Source organism: Bison bison, unplaced genomic scaffold (genome assembly GCF_000754665.1).
Source record: "Bison bison bison isolate TAMUID 2011002044 unplaced genomic scaffold, Bison_UMD1.0 scf7180017864503, whole genome shotgun sequence".
Lineage (NCBI taxonomy): Eukaryota > Metazoa > Chordata > Mammalia > Artiodactyla > Bovidae > Bison > Bison bison.
Genome location: NW_011495061.1, coordinates 3,631,693 through 3,656,929, shown reverse-complemented (window position 1 = coordinate 3,656,929; position 25,237 = coordinate 3,631,693). Strand labels below are relative to the sequence as shown.

At 39.8% G+C, this 25,237-nt stretch overlaps 1 protein-coding gene across 1 annotated transcript in view; it reads right to left on the bottom strand.

The window, feature by feature from the left end:
• Positions 1-25,237, bottom strand: part of NLRP14 (NLR family, pyrin domain containing 14) — a 37,354-nt gene that overhangs the window by 7,644 nt on the left and 4,473 nt on the right. The window contains exons 3-9 of the mRNA XM_010829271.1: positions 22,318-23,914; positions 19,843-20,007; positions 16,820-16,987; positions 7,124-7,294; positions 6,535-6,705; positions 4,021-4,191; positions 1,808-1,978 (exon numbers count right to left, since the gene is read on the bottom strand). Of these exons, the coding sequence (XP_010827573.1) occupies positions 1,808-1,978; positions 4,021-4,191; positions 6,535-6,705; positions 7,124-7,294; positions 16,820-16,987; positions 19,843-20,007; positions 22,318-23,914 (2,614 nt within the window). The remainder of the gene's footprint in view (positions 1-1,807; positions 1,979-4,020; positions 4,192-6,534; positions 6,706-7,123; positions 7,295-16,819; positions 16,988-19,842; positions 20,008-22,317; positions 23,915-25,237) is intronic.

The following is a 25,237-nucleotide window of genomic DNA, read 5'->3' as shown; positions in this document are numbered from 1 at the left end:
CTCTTAATGCTGGAACAGCCTGGATTATGCCACATATGGCAAACAAAGCAGTTGTAACTCCTCAGTGGCAGTGCCTGCCCGATACAACCAAAGCAAGGCAATGGTGACCCAAATCGAATATAACAACAGACCCCACACTGGAGCCACCTGTGCACCTTCAGGCTACACGTTTGCATGCGGGGAGTGCAGACCACTGAATGGCTCTTTAATGGTGAAAGCATTGCTTCTGGCCCATCTTTTGCCTCCTTTATTTATTGCCAATGAGACCAGGAGCAGCAGTCATTCTAAATTCCCTTTCTTGAATTATAATCAAAAATTGGACACATTGTTCCTTTTATTGTTACTCAGCTGGCAAAGCCCAGGGCCCTGGGGCATGTTTTAAATCAATACTGCAAATTGGCCTCATCCTGTGCTTGGGAGTCCAGTTGATAGTGACCTTAAATGGCATAGAGGCAAACTGAACAAATTTGGGCCCAGCCTTTGTTGGTCTGACTAATCAGAGTGGCCACAGGAGTGGCATATCTGTGCGAAAATTCACCAGAAGCCAAGACTTCTGTAGAAAACTTTTTCTGTTGTGTAGAAAAATTGTTGGAAATTGTTGGGAGACATTCTTCTATGGCTATGTCACCCTCCTACATGTTTTACTGACAAAAATGCAAGGTCCTGACAACACTTTACCTGATCGTTTCCTGGGATGTGTGTGCAGTGAGCAACCTGGAGGGATGAAGAAATGTCTCCCTCCAGGACAAAGGGCAGGCTTGCTCCCTGCTTACTATGAAATGATGGGTCCCCCAAACTCAACGCTCCTCTCCTGGAATGCAACACCTGCCTGCGCAGGCATCCATCGAGTCCTCCACATCGACCCTGTGGGATCTGGGACGCAAGGGAGACTGCCAACAAACATGCCCGATGCTTATGTGGCTATCCTCTGAGTAATCAAGTCCTCTGTCTCTGATAGGACCCCACTCTCCCGGCAGGATGCAGTAAACAGTGACTGGCTAAAACAGGCAGAATAAAATCAAAAGTCAGACCCAGAAGTAATATCATAATTATTGTGAAATATATATATATAATTTATATGTATTTGTATGTGTGTGTGTATTTGTAAATTGTCAATGGAAACATAGAAAAAGCAACACTTTCTTAGAAGAGCCAGGAAGATATATCATAGTGTCTAGTTTCCACACGTAGAGCAAATTTCTTGACCCAGAGGTCAATAATTCATGCTGTGTAAGTAAAAATATACTAGCCAATAGCAATCCGTTCAAGATTTAAAGAAAATAAAAATTTAAACATTATTCAACATAAAAAGTACTCAGAACATAGGATGAGATTTTGTTAGATTACAAGCTCCTTGAGACCACAGACAGCCTTTTTCCAGGTAGAAAATGATTAGTAAAACCTTTGAGTTACTAAGAAAAATTAATTCAAGGACAGATGGAATATCTGAAGGATAATAGAACATAGAAGACTTAAATTAAGCACTATTTACTTAATATATGCCTGGAGAATCCCAGGGACGGGGGAGCCTTGTGGGCTGCTGTCTTTGGGGTCACACACGACTGAAGCGACTTAGCAGCATATCGTGTCCAAAGCACTAAGGGGGACACAAAGAAATGTGAAGTGTGGCTTCTATACTAATAACATGTAATACACCGATTTATATATATGAAATTCAGATTTTCATTTTTGAGAATAATTTACCTTCTAGCCCCATTAATTTTTCATCCTCTCTGCATATCTAAATTTCTTCTAGGTATACAAGCCACCAAATACGTATCATTTTCCTAAGGAAAACCAAACTCACCCAAGCCTCTGAATATTGCAGTTTGGATGTCTCAAAGCCTCAAACAGAAATTTCACTCCATCATCCTGCAAGTCATTGTTCCCGAGGTCCAGGCTCTGCAAGTTTGGGTTGTTCAAAATAGCAGAAGCCAGATCCAGGCAGCATGCACTAGTGAGAACACAGCCCATCAATCTGTGAGAAATAAAAAAGAGAAGTGAGATTTTCAGTTGTGAGGCTTTATTAGTTTATTCCTGGAAGGCACGCCCAGGGGAGCCTTTTTTTCCCTAAGCCTTTTCTATCTATAACCTAGGATGCACACAGGAAGGTCTAATGTTAAACCACTAAAAACAGATGGGATTGCTTAGTAAGCAAGAAAAAACCAACAGGTAAAACTGCTTTCTCCCACAAATAGGCTGTTTTCTAGTAAGCTTCCCAAGTCAAGGGTATAAACACTTATTTCTACCTCTGCCAAAAAAAAAAAAGGATCGGATATAACTTCCCTGAGGAATCCACAGATCTCTATGTCTTCGGTTTCCAATATATTTTTCAAATTAAAATGTGGTTAAGGAATCTAAAAGTACTGTTTCCAAAGAAGAAAGAAGCAAGCTACATACAAAAAGGTACTTCCTTCAAGTCCTTTGGACATTCAAGAGCATTCACAATCTGGCCTTTCTTTCTCTTTCCATATTTTGTCCCCACCCTATTTTCCAACCATACACATCCATTTAACCTACCCTAAATATATCACATCTATCTGCATTCTCCATCTTTTCTCTCTGCCTAGAATATCTGCACATAACAAAATCCTCTTTATCTTTCAAGCCTAAATTAAATAAGTTTCCTTTGTCCCATTCCTTGCTCCTTGGGACTTTGGCCACATCCTTATAACAACATATGGAATCTATTATAATTGGCTTTATATTTATTTCCCTGCTGTCAGCACTTTGTAAATTCCTTAGGACAAGAGCATAACCTTAGAGAAAGCCTTTAGTCCCCTGAGCATCTAGCTCATATCTGTTGTTAAGATTGGTTGAGAGAATAGGCATGCCTGCAGAGGCTTTGAAAGTGGCTAAGGAAGCACAAATTTGTCTATGTGTTTACAGCAATGCTTAGGAGAAAAAAGCAGGCTAAGCAAACATCTTGTGTGCATAGGCCACATAGAAATTATATCTCTGTAGCTGAAATGAAGGCACTGGATTTAATGATAAACTCCATGAAGTAAATTTCTGCCTTCCAGGTGAATAATAATCAAAGAAACCAGAAAATCACATCGTAACCCATATCATATACATTTTCTCACAGGAAGTACAGGTACTTATTGAATCCAAGAGTTCAGTCACCTCAGGGTTTATAGAAATGACAATCAACTATTAAACTCATTTGAAAATTTGGTTATCGTAAGTCAATCCAATCTGGCCAAACACTTCTAGGTATACCACTGATCTTCAGTTTATAGTTCTAGGAAAACAGTGTTGGGCTTAGACCCTTAATGACTCACCCAGGCTACTAGTCCCATGGGAGGCCCTAGTGGGAAAGTGAGATTTCTAAGTGACATCTCTTATCTTGCTTCACTTGAGCCACAATATTTACCTAATGAAATACTAAGTATTATGTAGCCATTAAAATAAATAATTATATGTAAGTATTTAAATGAAATACATTTATCTGAAATACGATCATGTAAAAAGGAAACCTCAAAGTCATGTAATCCCAATTATACATACACATATAACGCAAATGTTTGTGTACCCACTCCCAGAGTAAGACAGGCTATAATGGAATTAAAAATGGTTGCTGCTCAAGAATGATTGGATTCTTGGATATTCTTGAAAACTTCATTCCCAGTTTCTTTCAAAGTTGACCTAAGTATAAACCCGAGTTTAAGAAAGAAAAACTAGTAAAGCACAATTCAGCTTCCTGGATTTGGGTAGAAGACACACAACAGACTCCCTGAAGCACAACCAAGGCAAAAATGAAATGGCTACACGCAGATCAACCTGATGTCTCTGACCCTCCTTAACCGAGGGAATGAGAGAAGCTGACTGTAATTACTGTAATAATTGTTTAACAAAAATCTGATGAATAGACTCCTCCAGCTTTTCTCATGCAGAATGAGAGAGAATTGGCTGTGTATTCTTCTTTGACAGGTACTCTGCTCTCAGACTTTCTTTTTCCATCTTCCCTGCCCTCACTGTACTTAGAGCTACACAAAAATAAGGTCACAGAACACCTACTCCAGGTCTTGAAGACTGCAACTTGGATGCCGAAAGGCATCACACAGAAGCTTTACTCCATCATCTTGCAGGCAGTTTGACCCCAGATCCAGGTGCATCAGGCTCTTGTTGTGCAGGAGAGAGGCAGAGAGAGATTCACTGCTGAGTGAAGTGAAATGGCAGCGCCTCAGCCTGCGGGAAGGACAATGTGAGGAAAGATGGAATCACCGCTCTACTACTTAGATTTATACATCTTTGAAGAGGTTTCTAATCCCCTATCTTTCTCGCCAACCCTCCATCTATCTCAGATCAAATACCCTCCCCTTCCTCATTGCCTCTTTGGCTGTCTCACTTGGGATCCTGAAGTTTGTGCCAAATTTGGCTTCAAACTGGATTCTTGTTCTTCAGAATTTTTCTTACTAAAAAGACCATGCTAACTTCCCTATCTTGTACATAAATATAGTATCCTATTACAGAAGTAGCTCTGTGGAGCAGAGGAGCAGGCAAATGGAGTAGAAAGGGAGGAATCATAATTAAATGAGGACTTTCTGTACATATTAAATGTGGCATTTTCAATCAGAAGGGAAAAGATACATTATGCCATAAATGATTTAGGGACATTTAATGTCCTTTACTTTATGTAGGGGACATTTAATGTCCCCTAATATGTAAGGCAAAGTAAATTTAAATCTTATGACAATTAATTTGGAATAAATGTTAAAAATTAAGCCATGGTGGCTCAAATGGTAAAGAATCCGCCTGCAATGTGGGAGACCTATGTTCGATCCTTGGGTTGGGAAGATCCCCCGGAGAAGAGAATGGCTACCCACTCCAGCATTCTGGCCTGGAGAATTCCATGGACAGAGGAGCCTGGCAGGCTGACTTTCACAAGACATAATGAGTATGAAAAAGATGACAGAAGTGGGTTTTTTTTTAATGTATTAAACAATTCTTAAGTCATGAAGGGGAAGATAATTCAACATCACGAAAGCTTTAAACTTCTATATTCTAAAAATAACCATAAAGAAAGTTAGAAATACAACAGGTAAGTTATTTATAATATATAAAAATAATAGTGATAATGTATATGTGACATTAATAACCATAATAGATATAACAAAAAAAAAATCAGGGGAAAGCTAAGCCTAGGAAGAGGAAATTTCCAGAATAGTAGAAACCAAAAAATTTGAAAAGATGTTCAACACAAATCATTTTTAAAGTTATTTTCAACTAATTAATATTGATAAAGAATCTTGTATAGGTTGATGCAAAAGTAATTGTGGGTTTTGCAGTGTTGAAATTTGCCATTTGATATCAGAATAGATTCTTAAATAAATGTGATTATGTTATACATCATTTTAATGCACATTTCTCACTTTATGTTTTTTTGCTAATGACTTATCAATTGCTGGTTATTTTATACTTATTTTAGACTATGGAATTGATGTTAGACAAAAAGCAAATTCAAGCAATTTTCTTATTTAAGTTCAAAATGGATCATAAAGCAGTAGAGACAACTCACAACATCAACAACATGTTTGGCCCAGGAATTGCTAATGAATGTACAGTGCAGTGGTGGTTCAAGAAGTTTGTGCAAAGGCGACAAGAGCCTTGAAGATGAGAAACACAGTGGCTGGCAATCATCGAAGCTGATCCTCTTACAACTATGTGAGAATTTGCCCAAGAACTCAATGTTGACCATTCTATGGTCATTCAGCATTTGAAGCAAATTGGAAAGGTGAAAAAGCTCAATAAGTGGGTGCCTTGTGAGCTGACCAAAAATCAAATAAAATCATTGTTTTGGTGTTGTCTTCTCTCATCCTATGCAGCAACAAGAACTCACATACTTCTCACATTACCTAACAGCAATGAACAGTATAGTCACATCATAACCCAGCCACACCGTGGAATACTGTCTTTGTTTAATGGTAGTGATACATATTTAACTGTTTGGAATCCAGAATATGGAGTTGGATGGGTGGACTTTAATTAAATACATCATTTTCTTGTAAGCATTATGCAAGTTGCATAACCTTTCTAAGCCTCACAATCCTCACCTATTCAGTGAGGCACTTAGAACTCAGGTGACCAATTTGACACCAACGGGTACTTCTGTGCAGGTTAAACAAATTTTGCACAGGGCCCAGCACAGAGTAGGGTCACCATAAATGGCAATTATTAATATCATCATCTTCATCATCCTCATCATTGTAGACAACAGGGAAAAAGCAAGGGACATAACATGTCCATAATATTTTCCTAGTTTAAATATATTTCAAAATGTTATTACATGGGAATGATGAAAACTAGTAGACACTAGGACTTCCCTAGTGGTCCACGGGCTACGACTCTGCACTGCCAACACAGGGAGCCTGGGTTTGATCCCTGGTCAGGGAACTAGATCCCACAAGCTGCAACGAAGAGTTCACACACTGCAATGAGGATCGAAGATCCCGAATGCCACAACTAAGACCCAGCATGGCCAAGTAAATAACAATAAATTTATATATATTTTAAAAACTAGTAGACACTTACACTAGGCTCTGTAGAATGCACTGTGGATGTTTCAAGGCCTCGCTCATAAACTTTACTCCACCATCTCCCAACATGTTGTCCGCCAAGCATAAATGTGTCAGCCTTTTGTTGCTGATGAGAACCAAAGACAGATCCTCACAACAAGCTACTGTGAGGCCACAGCTTTCTAAGCTGAAGCAGAAACACAGATGAAGAGGGGTCAGTCAAGTCCCAAAGTGCATGCTTCTCTCCCCTTTTAGAGGGAAGTTAGCTTGTACCAACAACCCCCATATCTCTACTACAGAAGCAACCTCACCAAACCTACTTAAATCATGAATTTCATTGCAGCCATGGACAAGGTATGGTGAAACAAAATATAAGAGGACAGAGAACAGCCTGGAAAAGAATGAAAATAAGACCTCTATCATAAACAAAAGAAACGTCTAAAAGTCAAGTGAAAGGGGGAAGGAGGTAGAAGGAGGAAGTCATCCAGGATTGACAAATGAGCCGATTAATGTCAAGACCCAGTTTCCCCACTCAGTTCATAATTATAAGTTACAAAAAAAACTGAACAAAATGTCTCTGTAGAAAACAGTACAGAAAGACTCACGACAGTTTCTCCAGGTTACACTTTGGATGCATTAAGCCCTCGCACAACAGCTTCACTCCATCATCCAATAGATTATTAGTTGACAGATTCAGAGATAACAGGCTCTGGCTTCTCACGAGAGCCTTAGAGATATTCAGACAACAAACCGTGGTTAGGTCGCAGGATTCCAAGCTGGAAAACGATACAGAAAAATAGAAATGACCACTCCTCAGAGAAGAATTATAACCCCAACTCACTCAGCCACAGGGTGTGGTTTCCCGGTCTTTGGGACCTGTTCTGAAAACCCAGCTTCCCTACACAGAATGAGAGTGATTCATCTGAAGCACAGGGCTCTGACAGACAGTTAGGAAGGGGAGGGGAGGAAGCTTGTCTCTCCCATCCCTACCTCCCCAATTCCTTACAAAATATGTATGAAAGCATTCAAAAGAGTATTTTTAAATAATAATCTGTTTTTTTATCTGGGAGGAATTTCTTTTAACAACAACATGAAGAAGGTAGACGGAAGGATGGCTGTATCCTCCTTATCCTCCTTGCACACTTTGACTTCTGAAACAGAACTGAGATGGGCAGGAAACCAGGGGCGAAAGCTGAAGCAACCATAAACTACTGTCAAGATTTCATTTATTCATGGTAGCCAACCTGTGTTTTCTGAGTAACCCTATCCTTAACAGTGAAAATAAGAAGTAAATTAGAAATAAAATTAAGTATTTCTTAGAAGAGGAAGGGAAACAACAAGAAAGTAAGAAGTGCATGTAGAGCACTTATTTTTAGAGACTCGTATTTACATACAACTTGGGCTTTAAACATGGCTGAGAGTAATATCAGCTATTTGTAAGCAGAGTCAGGCAGTAACATTCCTGGAACTTGTACTTGTTCTACTTATTCCCTTTAATCAAGGACTTATCAACTTGAGTCCCTTGAGAATTGGATCTCTACATCAAAATCAGGGTACAGAGCGGTAGGAACAGGAGCAGCTCCCTCCTCAGTCCAGAATTAGTCCTTAGTGGATGACCTAGAACATGACCTAAAGCTGAAAAACCTTAGTTTGTTCTGAAAAGTTGTTATGGACTGAATTGCACTCCCCAAATTTGTATGTTCCCTATCCAGGATGACAGTATTTGGAGATGGGACCTCTAAGGAGGTAATTAAGGTTAATGAGGTCATAGGAGTAGACTCCCTAATTCAATAGAACTGGTGTCCTCATAAGAGGAGGAAGAGACACCAGGAGTGAGTACATGCCCAAAAAGGCCATGTGAAGACAAAACAAGAAGGCAGCCACCTATAAGCAAGGGAGAGAGGCCTCACCAGAAACCAACACTGCCAGCATTTGATCTCGACCTTCCAGCTTCCAGAACTGTAATAAATAAATTTGTGTTTTCTAAGCTTGCCAGTCCGTGCTATTTTGGGTATTTTATTATGGGATCCTGAGTAGATTAATGCAAAAAGATATTATATCAGCAGCCAACCAGGCAGTTAGGGAAACAAGGGAAATCTTATAAACTAGGTATAGATAGAGCTGTTCCAGACAGAAAAGATATTCCAATATTATGGGATCTGTGGATAAAATATTAAAGCTTAACAGAAAAAGATACATTATACCAAGGGACAGAAAATAAGGACACATATAAAAAACAAAACTAGGAAACAGAAGAAAATGTTTAGAAAGGCTTCTTTTACATTTTAAATGTATAGGACAATGCAGACTCTGTGAAACAAGAATAGCACATCAGAAGTGAGAATGCTTCACATGGGTTCAATCAACCAAAAAAACAAAAATGAAGGAAAAACAAAAACAGAGAACTGAAATCTGTATTTGACACAATAGAGAAAAATCAACATAAATAAATCTAAGAAACTCCCCTAGTAGGAGAGGATAAAAGATTAAGAGGACAAAAGTAAGAATTATATAGGAAGAAAGCTACAGCCATTGACTATCAGTTCAGTTCAGTTGCTCAGTCATGTCTGACTCTTTGCGACCCTATGAATCACAGCACGCCAGGTCTCCCTGTCCATCACCAACTCCCGGAGTTCACTCAGACTCATGTCCATCGAGTTGGTGATGCCATCCAGCCATCTCATTCTCTGTCGTCCCCTCCTCCTCCTGCCCTCAATCCCTCCCAGCATCAGGGTCTTTTCCAATGAGTCAGCTCTTCACATGAGGTGGCCAAAGTACTGGAGTTTCAGCTTTAGCATCAGTCCTTCCAATGAACACCCAGGACTGATCTCCTTTAGAATGGTTGGATCTCCTTGCAGTCCAAGGGACTCTCAAGACTATCAGATGCTCTTAAAAAAGAGACACAGAGACAGCACGTGCAAGAGAGTGAGCCCTGAAGTCATTTTAAAAAATTTAAAGAAATCATTTCTGACAGGGAAAAAACAAAGGTTTCCGGCAGTTCAAAAGTTCAGTTCAGTTGCTCTGTTGTGACCAACTCTTTGCAAACCCCATGGACTAAAGCATGCCAGCCTTGCCTGTCCATCACCAACTCCTGGAGCTTGCTCAAACTCATGTCCATTGAGTCAGTGATGCCATCCAACCATCTGGTCCTCTGTGATCCCCTTCGCCTCCTGCCTTCAATCTTTCCTAGCATCAGGGTCAAAAGTAACAAAATGTAAAGCTAATTTTAAAAAATTCTGAGAACACAAGTGAGAAAGTCTGGGAAGGTACAGCTGAAGTGGCAGATTATTCTCAGACTTCTCTTTAGAAACCTAGATGTTAGAAAGTAATATAGCTAAGTCAAAGTGTGCAGAAGAGAGTGGAGGCCTGAGACCCAGATATGCTGTAATTCATCTATGAAGGCAACCCAAGTATATAAAGGAAGTTGGCAAATGTATCATTCACACACACTGCATGAAAACATTAGTTTAAAATTGTACTAGCCAATGGTGCAATGAATCAAAATTAAGATCTTATACAGTGAGAAAGGTGAGTTTAAGAAAACAAAACCAAAAAACTAGCAGTACACACTGATTAAAAATTAAATTTAAAGAATTAAGTATAAATAATTTCTGGAATCATGTGTGTTGCCATGATAGAAAGTTTTAGAAGAGTTCAAAAGGTAGAATATCTAGCCCTTGTAATCCTAGATTAAATGAACATACTGGAAATTATATGACAGAGGTATACTAAATGTATTGCTTTACATAGGGTATTTTAAATGCTGTAATCCTGTTGAATTTGATCAAGCATACATATGAGCGGGAACCCTGAAGAGTAATAACTAATAATTACCAATTAAAAGCAGGCACTATAACTTGCTGGACATGAGACAAAATGCAGCTCATTTATGAATCAAGAAATAGAAGTGGCACTGAAACGTTAAAAAATGCTTCTGACTGGAGATATAAACAGTACATGACCCAGAGTCCCTTTGTTCATAATCTATTTCGCTCTTATCTTTTCCATATTATAAGTTTGAGTTTCTCAATCTCTTTTCTTTGTGCCAATTAATAGAATTTAAGCTATGGACCTCCTAATGCTTGATGAATGAAATATCAGCCTCATAAAAAGAAAATGATCCCTCATTCCCTTGCATCTGCAAAGAAAAGTAGATGGTATCATAAATCAGAAAATATTTTGTAAGAACATTTTTGCTGTGTTTTATTGTTTTATCATAACAAGGGAATCTTATAGGGTACCTGAACCTTACCGATTGTTGCTATGTCTTGTGAGATCAACCTTTAAGTGCTTTTAAGTCTGTAATTTTGATTGCCCTGTATAATAATGTCTTTCTTTCAATACTCAAATTGATATTTTGGAATTCCTAAATGTTACAAATATTGAAAGAATTTTGTTAAATCAGAAAAAAGATTTATCAGTATTCTCATCTCACATTACGATAATAAAAATGTATACTTTTTTTCTAGAGTTTGAAGGCCCTGTCTTATTATTAATATGTAATATCAATCACCAGTGACTCAATCACCAGTGACTCAAAGGGAAGGTGAGAGCTGAGGTTTCTGACTCCATACTTAACCCCTAAATAATGAACCAGCAAAACAGAGAAGATGCACTAACTTACTTTTAGGTCTTGCTGGAGAACCAGTCTCTTAATGTTGCCACTAAAATGAGGCCCTTGGCTGAAAACTTCCAAAGCCTCTTTAAAGTAGACACATTATAATTTTTATTTTTTTGTTGTTCTTATTGATTGCTGTCTGTGGCTCTTATGAGTTGTCATGGGACACTGGTCCATAAAATGGTCCTTAGGCAATGGGACTGACAGGAAGGAATCTATACTCCTAGAATAAGTTATCTCAGTTCAAGAGGTGGTCAGGGTCGAATTTTATCTGATGGAAGCTGCTACAGCTTCATTCATCAGTTGAGACCCAGTGGAGTTAAGCTCTCCTGTGCTACAGGATTACGGTAAGAAAACTGCCACTCAAAAGGCATCACCCAAGAAAGCCACCATTCCTCGGTGAGGAGGACCTGCTGTCCTAGATGATGAACTCTTGGGGAGCTCAGAACAGCTGTATGAGTGTATTTATCTTTTCTAAAAATGCGTGTTTTATTTGAAGGTTATTTCTTTTTGTTGCTGAGTATGAGATGAGTTTTCTGATATGAACTAGAAATTGAGATACAGCAGAATGGAGTTGTTGCCAAAGCAGAATGGTTGCAGAAGTTGTCTGTTATCCACATAGGGGCTGAATGTACCACAGGTGCCAGGGAAATGATGCTCACAAGAGAAAGGGCCTTTCCATTAGTGGGATAGGCTTCATGGGCCTGTTCTAAAGTGAAAGAAAGTGAAGTCGCTCAATCATGTCCGACTCTTTGCGACCCCGTGGACAGTAGCCTGCACCAGGCTCCTCCGAGCATGGGATTTTCTAGCAAGAATACTGGACTGGGTTGCCATTTCCTTCTCCAGGGAATCTTCCCGACCCAGGGATTGAACCCAGGTCTCCCGCATTGTAGACAGACGCTTTACCGTCTGCACCACAAACAAGGTAAATCATGGGATAAGTTAATTTGGTCCAAAATTTGAGACTTAAAATGTCTATGGGACTTCTCCCTGATTTGACGAAAGTGAGAAAGAAAAATGCACACATGGTTTTTTAGATCACACAAGGTTTTCCATCTCTTTAACAATAAATCTAAATTAAAGAACTTAAATTTCTTAAGTTCTCTTATAGATCAAATTATTATGCTAATATTTAAAAGAATATAAATGTAAATCTGTGTATAATTTAAATGAGTTAAATAAATGACATCTTTATAAATTATAATTTTATAAATCTTGGAATCAGATAATATTATAAACATCATGATATCTGGGTCAAGCTTTGAGATATAAAACTGTTTTGCTAAATTTGTAGTTACCAACAGTGATTATACTATCATCAGGTATGACCTAAATCAAATCCCTTATGATTATACAGTGGAAGTAAGAAATAGATTTAAGGGACTAGATCTGATAGATAGAGTGCCTGATGAACTATGGACGGAGGTTCGTGACATTGTACAGGAGACAGGGATCAAGACCATCCCCATGGAAAAGAAATGCAAAAAAGCAAAATGGCTGTCTGGGGAGGCCTTACAAATAGCTGTGAAAAGAAGAGAAGCGAAAAGCAAAGGAGAAAAGGAAAGATATAAACATCTGAATGCAGAGTTCCAAAGAATAGCAAGGAGAGATAAGAAAGCCTTCCTCAGCAATCAATGCAAAAAATAGAGGAAAACAACAGAATGGGAAAGACTAGAGATCTCTTCAAGAAAATTAGACATACCAAAGGAATATTTCATGCACAGATTTCATGCACAGAATATTTCATGCACTCGATAAAGAACAGACATGGTATGGACCTAACAGAAGCAGAAGATATTAAGAAGAGGTGGCAAGAATACACAGAAGAACTGTACAAAAAAGATCTTCATGACCCAGATAATCACGATGGTGTGATCACTCACCTAGAGCCAGACATCCTGGAATGTGAAGTCAAGTGGGCCTTAGAAAGCATCACTACAAACAAAGCTAGTGGACGTGATGGAATTCCAGTTGAGCTATTTCAAATCCTGAAAGATGATGCTGTGAAAGTGCTGCACTCAATATGCCAGCAAATGTGGAAAACTCAGCAGTGGCCACAGGACTGGAAAAGGTCAGTTTTCATTCCAATCCCAAAGAAAGACAATGCCAAAGAATGCTCAAACTACCGCACAATTGCACTCATCTCACATGCTAGTAAAGTAATGCTCAAAATTCTCCAAGCCAGGCTTCAGCAATACGTGAACCATGAACTTCCAGATGTTCAAGCTGGTTTTAGAAAAGGCAGAGGAACCAGAGATCAAATTGCCACCATTCGCTGGATCATGGAAAAAGCAAGAGAGTTCCAGAAAAACATCTATTTCTGCTTTATTGACTATGCCAAAGCCTTTGACTGTGTTAATCACAATAAACTGTGGAAAATTCTGAAAGAGATGGGAATACCAGACCACCTGACCTGCCTCTTGAGAAATCTGTATGCAGGTCAGGAAGCAACAGTTAGAACTGGACATGGAACAACATACTGGTTCCGAATAGGAAAAGGAGTACGTCAAGGCTGTATATTGTCACCTTGCTTATTTAACTTATATGCAGAGTACATCATGAGAAACACTGGGCTGGAAGAAACACAAGCTGGAATCAAGATTGCCAGGAGAAATATCAATAACCTCAGATATGCAGATGACACCACCCTTATGGCAGAAAGTGAAGAGGAACTAAAAAGCCTCTTGATGAAGGTGAAAGAGGAGAGTGAAAAAGTTGGCTTAAAGCTCAACATTCAGAAAACGAAGATCATGGCATCTGGTCCCATCACTTCATGGGAAATAGATGCAGAAACAATGGAAACAGTGTCAGACTTTATTTTTTTGTGCTCCAAAATCACTGCAGATGGTGACTGCAGCCATGAAATTAAAAGATGCTTACTCCTTGGAAGGAAAGTTATGACCAACCTAGATAGCATATTCAAAAGCAGAGATATTACTTTGCCAACAAAGGTTCATATTACTCAAATTATAGTAGCAAAATCTTACAGTTCCCTTATAGATCAAATAATTCCCCCAAATCAATGAATTGTCTTATGTCCCATATTATTTGCATTTTAAAAGTTAGGGCTTAAATGTTTAAATGATACTTCATTTAAACCTTATTTGGGGTGATTATGAAGCTGTATAAATATACATATGAAGGTTTATTAAATCTGATGAATGAAAGATTTCTGTGAGAGAGAAGAGAGGATTGGCAGTTCAGTTTTCAAGTCTCTGCCTGCTGTATCACCTATGCAGATGGCAGAACTTTCAGTTTCAAAGTGTATACTCTCACTTTGCCAAAGTCTGTGCATGTTTATCATGGCTCATTATGCTTTGGGCTCTTAAGGACTGTAAACAATTGTAATAAACTGCAAGTTCTTCAAGCCTGGAAAAGCAAACATTTCTACTGGACCATATGCACTCTACCTATTAATATTATAAAGTATTCTATTCTACTTAATAATAGAGCCAAGATTGTGACTCTATTTGATATTAGAGTGGATATCTGACATTCTCAAGTACCTTCTGTTTATATTTGGCAACTAGTCAGTTTCTTCTAGCAACCATTTTAGATGCTCTCTTTCTAGAATGTTAGTCCTAACTCAAAACCTTTGAGGATCTAAGGGGTGTTTTGCATTTATACCATTTTGGCATTCTTCAGGTGGCTGTTTGGTGGAACCAATGATTGCTCCCTCACCTTGCTTGTAACCACAACAGCAGAGTACAGGCAAACTAAGACAGGATTCCGGGCACAATTAGGCAGTAAATGCATGTCCAACATCCCCCCTCCCATGTGTTCAACATATTTTAAGAGCTACCCTGTTATCACAATGTGGAAGAAGTTATTAAGACAGGGAGACAAGATCTTTCTCCTCTTGTGGGGGAAAACCTTTGGTAAATATCATCGTGAAATATTCACACGAAAATTAGTGATTGTGTGTACCTTTCCAATATGTTCATTTGCAAGGGCTGATATGAGTCTCTTTACAATTCAAATCGTTTTAAAACACTATTTCTAAATTTGCTAAGTCCCTGTAGCAATTGGGGATCATATTTGGTGAAACAAACTGGCAAAGACCCACTAATTTATCAACACTTTCGCTGCCCGCATCATCTACATTCAGCAGGGGGAGTGAAATATCAAAATGCAATTCTAAAATGTTAAGCTCAGCATGATCTATGCCTGAACAAGGCAATCGTGGCCACTCAGGCTGTTTCTAACTCTCATAACAGGAGGCCTAAAGCAAACACAGAACTGGAGTTTTTCCTAGGAATATTTCATGATATGAAATGTTTATGAGACTGATTACTCCCCAGTGGCCACCCACACTGAGAAAACATCCAGTCCTACAGAATAGAGTGTTAGACAATATACAAAGCTCTGATGACTTCTGCCTCCAAACATTCTACGCACTGGTGCAACAGCCCTGTAATAGTTGACTTGGAGAAATGGTTTCCTATTTGAAAGTCTAATACTTGGGCCTACATCAAGGTTCATCAGTGGAATGCCTTATTCAAATCTCAACTGATGAAAGGAATCTTATCACAGCCTGCTGATCTGTCAAGTGCCAAGGCATTTTTCTTGGCTCCATGGCTCCCACTACAAGAAAACATCTTTCCCTCCATTTAACAACCCTTTGCTGCTAATATGTTTTATGCTTGGACAGAGGAGAAATTTCCTCAGAGTGACCTAAAATGTCCTTGTAGTTGGTAAAACCAATACCCTAGGCTGGCCTGCTGACAATTGAACTCTACACATGATTAAGAATTAACCAAAAACTTTTGCAGATATCCTGTGAATTTCATCCCGTAAAAACTGGTGAGACTTTAAAAAATCCCAATGATACTTTTGCCTATTGTTAAAAAGAAGGTCTTGTTTCAGATTTCACTGGTTTTTGTCCACATAGAGATTATAATTTGCTCCCCACAAATACAGCCTTACCTTGGCCCTTCATGTATCAAGGTTCAGTCTTGCTCCCCTGAACTGAACCTAAGGATTTCAAAAACTTCTAAGGTAAAACTTACTGTAATGATTTTTTGTTTTTCTTTTTTGGTTGTTTTTATTTTGTGAGAAGTTGATTAAAGTGCCTTTCCTTGCAAAATAAGATCTTTCTTGAAACCTGTTACACAATGTGGAGAGCAAGTATGATTGCTAACCTTCTCACTTTTGTAAAGAAGGTCAGGCCTGTCAGTAGTGTGTGAGAGCTAGCAAGTGTCTTGACAGCTGCTGCACTGATATTCCTCAACTTTCTGACCTGGTCACTGTGTTGCAATTACAAGGTAAGGGGGATTCATTATCCAAAATTAAGTTAAAAAAGTTTAGTCCACCACAGCATTGCACACCCCACCCACCTGTGGTGCATTCTTTTCTGTGAGAGTTCAAAGATACAGTGAGTATGCCTGCATTTAAATATGAAAAACTTACAAATTCTGGGTCTGCTCCCATTTTTTCCCCCAGACTTAGAAGATGGAGACACAGAGAACTATACAATGGAGTTCTTCAGTGGGGGAGGTGGGAGGAGTTGTAGGTCCTATTGGGAGGAAAGAAGCCTGAATCTATTAATCCCTGCTATTTTGTATCAGGAAAGTAAATTTAAGTTAGCCCAAAGAATAGCAAGTCCAGGCTGTAAGAGTCTATTTGGACAGACAAAAGTCTCAATTATAAACACACACACACACGCACAAAACTCATGACTTACCTTAGACTCTGTAGTTTACAGTCTGGGTGTTTCAAGGCTTCACATAATGACTTCACTCCATCATCCCCTATATCACTCCCTTTCAGGTCAAGATGTATCAGATTCTGATTGTGAGTCAAAGAACCAGAGATACCCTGACAAAGGTCAGGGAAAGAAGTAAATCTCAACCTTCAGAAGAAAAATACACAGGAGAGATTACATCATCATCTCTGTCCCTGATTACAACATCCTTTTCTTTTCAAGCCCAGCTCTTAGACACTGTCTAACTATTTCTGCCATCTCTTATTTGACACTAGGTTTCTCATATTCCAGGTCAAGATCATATACTCAGGATTCAGCATGCTGCCTAGGAAAAAGACTGAGTTATGACTTAGATGTCCATTATATCCTGACAACCAATACTCTCAATTTGTTTTTCAACCTTGAAGGAAAAGAAGGTGTAACATAAGGAAAGCAGAAGAGGGTTCTTTTTTGTTTGTTTTTTTTTAAACTCTTTAGTCTTAGGAACAATGACCAAATATTATTGGGGCTATTCCAAATACTGCATGACAACATTAATTCACAACATTAATCCTTTAAATAAGCCAACGTGAGTTCACAGTTAATATCAACTATTTGATATGCATAATTAGCAAAACACATTTTTTCAAAATATTTCCTGTCACCTCATGGGCTTTGTTAGGTGTAGAGAGAGAGACAACGGAAAGCAAAATATGAAGTAAGTTAAATCGGCCAATTTTTAAGTTTCCATCTAACTTTGTCAGAGACTTAAGCCTGGGTCCTCCAGTGCCACTGCTGGCCCCAAATGCCCAGTATAGTCATATTTCTAACCGTTCAGAAACCTGTGATATCATCTCCCTTCACTTTAGCAGAAGGCAATGGCACCCCACTCCAGTACTCTTGCCTGGAAAATCCCATGGACAGAGGAGCCTGGTAGGCTGCAGTCCATGGGGTCACCAAGAGTCAGCCACGACTGAGCGACTTCACTTTCCCTTTTCACTTTCATGCATTGGAGAAGGAAATGGCAACCCACTCCAGTGTTCTTGCCTGGAGAATCCCAGGGACGGGGGAGCCTGGTGGGCTGCCGTCTATGGGGTCGCACAGAGTCGGACACGACCGAAGTGACTCAGCAGCACCTTTCACCCTCACCCCTCATCCAGCCAAGCACACCAAAAGAATAAAGCTTTATATCCATTTAGAGTGCTAGGTATCATCATATAGTAAAGGTGCCTAATGCACTCACTAAACGTAAGTTGAAATCCCTTGTCAGGGAAAAGGGATTTGAGTAAGGTGATACTAAGGTGAGAAAGACTGAGAGCCGTCTTCATGGTGTTATCCCCCATAAGAGACTCTCGCATTCTAAAAGAGGGAGCCATTTAAGCCCAGAGAAGACACTGCATGCTGCGTTGCCTCAGTTGTGTCTAACTCTTTGCTACCCCTTGGACTGTAGCCCAGCAGGCTCCTCTGTCCATGGGATTCTCCAGGCAAGAATACTGGAATGGGTTGCCATGCCCTCCTCCAGGGGATCTTCCCGACCCAGGAATCAAACCCACGTCTCTTATATCTCCTGCATTGGTAGGCAGGTTCTTTACCACTGGCGCCACCTGGGAAGCCCCAGTATCAGCTGTTGTTGAAATCTGAGTTGGTGGCATCCAGTGAAGGGTCACTGTGGGGGAGATGAAGGCGGGTAAGTGAAAAGGACTTGACTACGTCATCATCACATATGGGCATATGTCAACAACATTTATAAATATATGCAAGACCAGACTTCATCTACTTACTTGAGATTCTAAGGGAAATATTTAAAGGGAAGCCTGTTTCCTGAAAAAAGAACATTCATCTCCAGTGCTAATGGAAACAACAAGTCTCAATTATTTGTTCAGCATTCACTACATATTACTGAGCACCAATCAGGCATTGGGCACACTGATGGGCATCGAATACAGAGACAAATAGGATAGGTCCCAGCTCCTGGTGGAGCCAACAGACAAGAGAGAGAGATGTGAACAAGCAAATGTAAAAAAGTGGTAGGGTATCTAAAATAAAATGAAGATATAAAAATTTTGAAAAGGAAATAGCAAATGTTGGCAAGGATGAGGAGCAGCTGGAACGTATACACGATGCAGGCAAGATTATAAAATGGTAAAACCACTTTGAAGAACTGGTTGGGAATTTTTTAAAAAGTTAAATATATATCTATGAGCTAATAATTCCATCCTTAGGTATTAGCCCAAGAGATAAGAACATGTCATAAAAAAAGGTTGGTACAAAATATTCATAGAAGCCTTATTCATAACAGCCATAAACTGGAAATAACCCAAAGATCCATTAATAAGAAAATAAGTAAGCAAGTTGTAGTATATCATTACAAGGGAATGCTAATCAGTAATTAAACGAATGATTGAAACATGCAATAACATGAATTTCAAAAAACCTTTTGTTGAGCAAAATAAGATGAACACATGAATCAATCTAAATGAGTTCCAAGAATAGACAAAGCTAATGTACAGTCATAGAGGTCAGAAAGTGGTTGCCTTTACGACAGGACAGAGTGAGAGAAGTAAATAGAGAAAAGATTACATGGAAACTTTACGAGGGGAGGGAATTACTCTCTATCTTGTTTTGGGTATTTGTTACAAAGGTGTATGCAACTGTCAAAACCTAATGAACTAAACACTTAACATCTGTGCATTGTATTGAATGGGGAAAAAACAGAACTTATCTTTGAAAATGCTTTGTTGACCTGAGTAGAATGCCTTAGTTCTATGTTCCTTTTTATCTAGAAAATTCCTAATCAAGCCTCAAAAACCAGGTCAACCACTTCTATGCTCTGTGCAGTTTTCCCCAGAAAAAGTTACTTATGTTCCCACAACTCCAGACGTTTCCATAGGTGGTGTTCTTAAGAGTATTTTATGCAGTAGATTTTAATTTCTGTTTACTACTAGTTCCCCCTAATGAGTAGGAGTGGGAGGTGGGATAAAGAAAGAAAGAAGAAGAACTCCATGTTCTCATGCCAGACTTACCGTAGTTTTTGTAGTTTACAGTTTGGGTGCCTTAGCTCTAGATTAAAAATCTTCATTGCTAATTCATCAAGGTTGCTGTGACACAAGATCACTTCTCTCAAGTGTTTGTTTGTATGAAGCACAGAACAGAGGTCTTGCCACCAATGAAAAATGTGACTGCCAGCCCTTTGCCTAAATGATTAGAAAAAGAAAAGACCAACAAATCTGTTTCTGCTCAGGCAACTCTCAGAAGATGGTACTGAGTGAAAACAAGTGTCCTTTGCTACTCAGTTAGGAGTAACTCAAAGGAGTGGTTGGAATTTGGAGTCTACATACCTCAATTACTAGAGGAAAGGCAGAGGGAGAAAGGGCACTTACAGGAAAACAAATGGCTTTTTGGTAAGGTAAACGGGCCCCTTAGAGGAGAGCCTGAAGATATCATGGTAATAATAATGTCTGAGTGTGGTGCCAACTGCTGCCTTCACAAAGACAAGATTAGAGTTACTCTGGGGAGGGGATTTATGACAGCTAATTTAAAAAGCTGAGATCTTTTGGAAGGCTCTGCTTTTAGGCAAATAAGGAATTTTGAGAACTCAGATGCCTTTAATTCAAAATAATTCGTATGTAAAAACTGCGTAGTTTGAAATGGCAATATAGTGATCCACTTCACTACTCAATAAATATTGGTTCCCCCATGCCTTGCTTAAATTGGGATGAATGACATTGCAGAGGGGTGGTCTCTACATCACTCAGGGTCTTAAATTTGAGATTGAGGTGGTAAGTCATTCATTCAGACATTCAAGTACTTACTGCATACGATGTATAAAATGGTGAACAAGAGATCCCGCTCTTGTGAGGTTTACAATGTAGTTATGTCATAAAATAGGCTAAGGTCACCTATAATGTCTCTTAAAAAAACACAGGATTCTCGGTCTCTTATTTTCACAACAATGGCAACTCTAGTATCAGATAACACTATAACATAGATGAGGGAAAAGTAGCACAAAGACTAGCAATACAGTTGCTAGAATTCCTTCCTAATACTTATTAGGCATAAAATACATTCTAATGTTCTGGGTTCAATCATGTCTTCTGTAAGTAGAACTATGAAGTCAGAATTAAGAAAATTGACTGCAGGTGATTACTCACAACTCCCTAAGGACAGGAAAGGTCATAGCATCCCAGCCTACAATTCCTACTTCCACAGTTCCAAGAGAAATGAAATGTATGTTCTTATAAGAGGAATACATTTGTATGTAATGGCAATGAGAAAACTTGGGTAAAGTTGGAAAACCAAATACCTATAATCAGATGTGTAACCTCAATCAAGTTATGTTCTTTCTTGGTACCTCAGTTTTTTATAAGTAAAATGGAAATAACAGCACCTACGTAGGATTATTGGAGACTAAACAAGCTGGTACTTAGAGGGATACTGGGTATGTGTTAAGCAAATGTTAGCTATTATTTGATCTGTGCTTGAATCAATAACTGTAACTTTCTGGGTGAACTTCTCTGAGTTTCAGTTTTATAATCTTAAAAATAAATTGAGATATGGTTTTGACCAGCATTAGCTTGGATAACATGTTAAATATTCTGTGATTATATAGCTGTTTGCCACATGAAGTGAAGTGAAGTTGCTCAGTCATATCCGACTCTTTGTGACCCCATGGACTGTAGCCTACCAGGATTCTCCGTCCATGGGATTTCCCAGGCAAGAATACTGGAATGGGTTGCCATTCCCTTCTCCAGGGGATCTTCCCGACCCAGGGATCGAACCCAGGTCTCCTGCAATGCAAGCAGACGCTTTACCCTCTGAGCCACCAGGGAAGCCCCAAGCCCTTAATCAATTAAATCTGGAACTGATACCATAGTTCAAGAGAGTTAGAAAAAGTAACTTGAGAAAGGAGAGAGGGTAAAATAATATGCATAAAATGCTGAAGGTGCATTTAGTCTTTCAAAACACTCCTTCAGCACCTACTATTTCTTATCTCACTATTTATGGTGTTAAACGGCTAAATCTTTCATGCAAAGGCCAAACTATATCAAGGTAATAGGGAAGGTGAGTGAGGTCAGTAAAGTGAAACAGCCCAGACAAATGAGCTATGTACTCTGGGTTCAGCAAGAAATTCCTGGTCTCTATTTTTTTAAAAAGAATATATTATAGTGGACGGAAGTTAGCACTGTGCTGCCTCCCTCCTTGAGAACTGAAACACTCATTCCCTAGTTGCTGGAAGCTCTCAGCCAAGTGCTTCTCTGGGGATTGCCCTCAGGCCAAGACAGCAACTGCAGGCACATTTTGCCCATTCCTTACCAGTAGCTGTGACTGGTCAATAGGGGGTTTCAGTGCCTGGCCTCCTTGTCTCAAGGTGGGACAATTCTGAAAGGTTATCCTGGCTCTGGGACCTCAGTTAAACAACTCCTCCCCTCCCTCTGACAACATCTACGTCCTGCATTCCCTTTCAGGGCACTTCCAGGGAACTGACCTAACCCACTTACCAAGTTTCAGGTGGGAAGCTTGAGTTTAACATCTTCTTCTCAAATACCCCAGTTACCATCAGCTTCATGGTCCGTAAACACTGGCAGTGCTTCAGGCAGAATGAAGACAAAAGCAAATGGATTTCCTCACAAATATTAATGACAACCTTTTGGAAATATCTCATTGCCTGGCTTACAAATACTTCATCTTGAGTCTCATACAAGTGGAAAAACAACTCCAGAAAAACCAGGTGTGATGGAAGCTGTTCACTGCTACCCAGTGTTTCCATCCACTGAAGTATTGTCCATTTCACCTCCAGTGACATTGTACAGTTAAAAGTTTCCTCCAGTTGTTTCATTCGATCTTCATTCAAAAGGCCGAACAAAAAGCATTTCATCTGTGACAAATGGGGGTCTTTATAACTGCTGCTTTCAAGCACCAGCTCCAAATTTTCAAAAGACTGAAGGGAATCGTCCCTGGCGTCCCAATTGCCTTCCAACACATAGAACATTGCTGCAAAAAACTCCTGAATGTGTAGGTGGGTGAACACGTAGCAGTTTTCATACTCTGTGTCCTTTTGAAGAATATTTGTGTCTAGGAAAATTGAAACATCAGATTTCACTAACCCATGTCTTCTGAGATTTTCCTTGTAAAATACATATGTCATAGTCCATACTCCTTTGGCAGCCAAGTGGCACAGGCTCCTCAGTTGGGTTTGGCTGGGTAGACCAGGAAAGCTTCTATCTACTTGTGTCAACAAGCTAGAGATACAGCAGGCAAACAGAGAAGTGGTTGTCTTGCAAGTCAGCGTGATATCAGCACCCTTTTCCATTTGCTGCTCCAGACAATTACAAACGACCCAGCACACTGCGGGGACTTTGCACATGTTAAAAAGCATCACACTGTTTCTTAGGCAACTGAATACTTGCAGGGCCCAACTCTGGTCTTCAAAAAACTGGTAAATATATTCCTGTCTTGCATCCTCAGACATACCTAGTAACTGTATAGAATGCCGATTCTTCAACAAAGGCTTTAGTTTCCTCCAAGCTGTGAGTTTTGTCGTCACCAACAAGGATGACTCAGGGAGCATCACTTTTCTCAGCAAACTACTCATGAGGAAGGACACAGGATGTACTTGGGTCCAGTCTGCACACAGCACAAACTCAGGCTCCTCAAAGGCAAAGTTCAGTTCATCAAAACTATCAATAATAAAAAGGAGACGACTTGGCTGGGACATAATCCTTTCAATGGGACCTTCTGTGCTGGGCCAGTCCTTTGACAGCAACTGAACAAAGCTTCTCTCTCTCAACTGGTTGATTTCTCTTGCATTGAGATAAAAAACATAGGTAAATTTCTGCTGGTAGAGGTTGCCCTGTGCCCAATCTAACATCATCATTCTCACCAACGTTGTTTTGCCTATTCCAGCAGCCCCTTGAAGGACCACCGTCTGTGGCTGCTCTTCGGTTCCAACTTCTTCACCAAACAAACGTTCCAACAGTTCTCGGCCTTCCTGAGCAATTTCATGACAGAAATCTCCAGATTTCCCAAGCAAATGGTTCTTATCTAACATGTTGCGAAATTTTTCCCTTATTTGAATTCTGTATTCTGCTCCATCACCTAAGTCAGTTAGAAGGGAGATTGAAAAAAAAAAAAAAAGATACACATGATCAAAATTAATTCTATGATTTGCAATGTTAAGAATATTGGACATAGAGTAGGAGTGATACAGGCTGAAATCAAAGCACAGCTGGTTTAGATGAGAAAAGAATGTAAATAAAAATATTTCTGTGGGTTTAAAACTCATATTATAAATTGTGGAAAAAAATAATTGACAATGCAGAAATTTATGATGGAAAATAAAAATTAGATTCATTCCAGAAGTATTTTTTCTTCTTTGTACTTCTATAGAGAAAAAAAAAAAAATGGTATGTATGGAGAACAGAGCCATTCTCCAGATAAAAAGAGAACAAAGGCAACAATTAACACTAACAGCCAGACAGGATCTGAAGACAGATCTGAACTACAGATTAAAGTAATCTGCTTTATACAGATAAAACATTAATGGGCATGAACAGTTGCAAACATGTTTCTCAAGGAGCAAGAGTTGAGCCCCACACTGAGCTTCTCAGCCCTGGGGTCCTGCCCTAGGAAGATGAGCCCATGGAACATTTGGCTTTGAAGACAGCAGGGCTTACTTTCAGGAGAGCCTGGAAGGCTGAGAGAAACACAGACTCTGCTCTTAAAGGGCACACACAAAATCTCACATGTTGAGACCCAGAGTAGAAGCAGTAATATGAAAGGAACTTGAGTAAGTAGCTGATCTTGGAAAGCCTCCCAGGGAGGCAGAAGGCACCTGAGACTTACCCTCACAACACTGACAGCAGCCACTTTGGGAGTTGATTTTACCAGGAAAACACGGGTGCTGGCAAGAGTCATTTTGGAATCCTTCCCCTAGTTCACTAGCACCAGGACCCAGCCATGTCCACCAGCTAGTCAGCACTAGTCTCTGGGGCCCTACCTACCAGCAGGGAAACACCAGCTCTAAGATATCTTAGGCTCCTCAGTCAGCTTCCCCGGAATCCAGCCCCAACCACCAGTGGGCCAGCAACGGCCCTGGAATCTGGTCTCATCTACCACCTGTAGGACCCCCAGGCCATAGCCAAACCTGGATCCGCCCATCAGTGGGTCAGCACCAGCCCTGGAACCCCGCAGAGCTCCACAGCTGGTCACATCGGGATCTGGCTCCACCCAACAACAGACCAGCTAGTCCTGGCACCCCTGTACTCCCAAAGCCAGGCACTTGTGATCTGGCCCTACCCACCACCAGGTCATCCCAGACTCTAACCAGTCACAACATGCCCCAACCCCACCCAGTGGCAGGGCAACATCAGCTCTAGCAAACCTGGGCTTCAAGCCAGCCACAACCCAGCCCCCCTCACC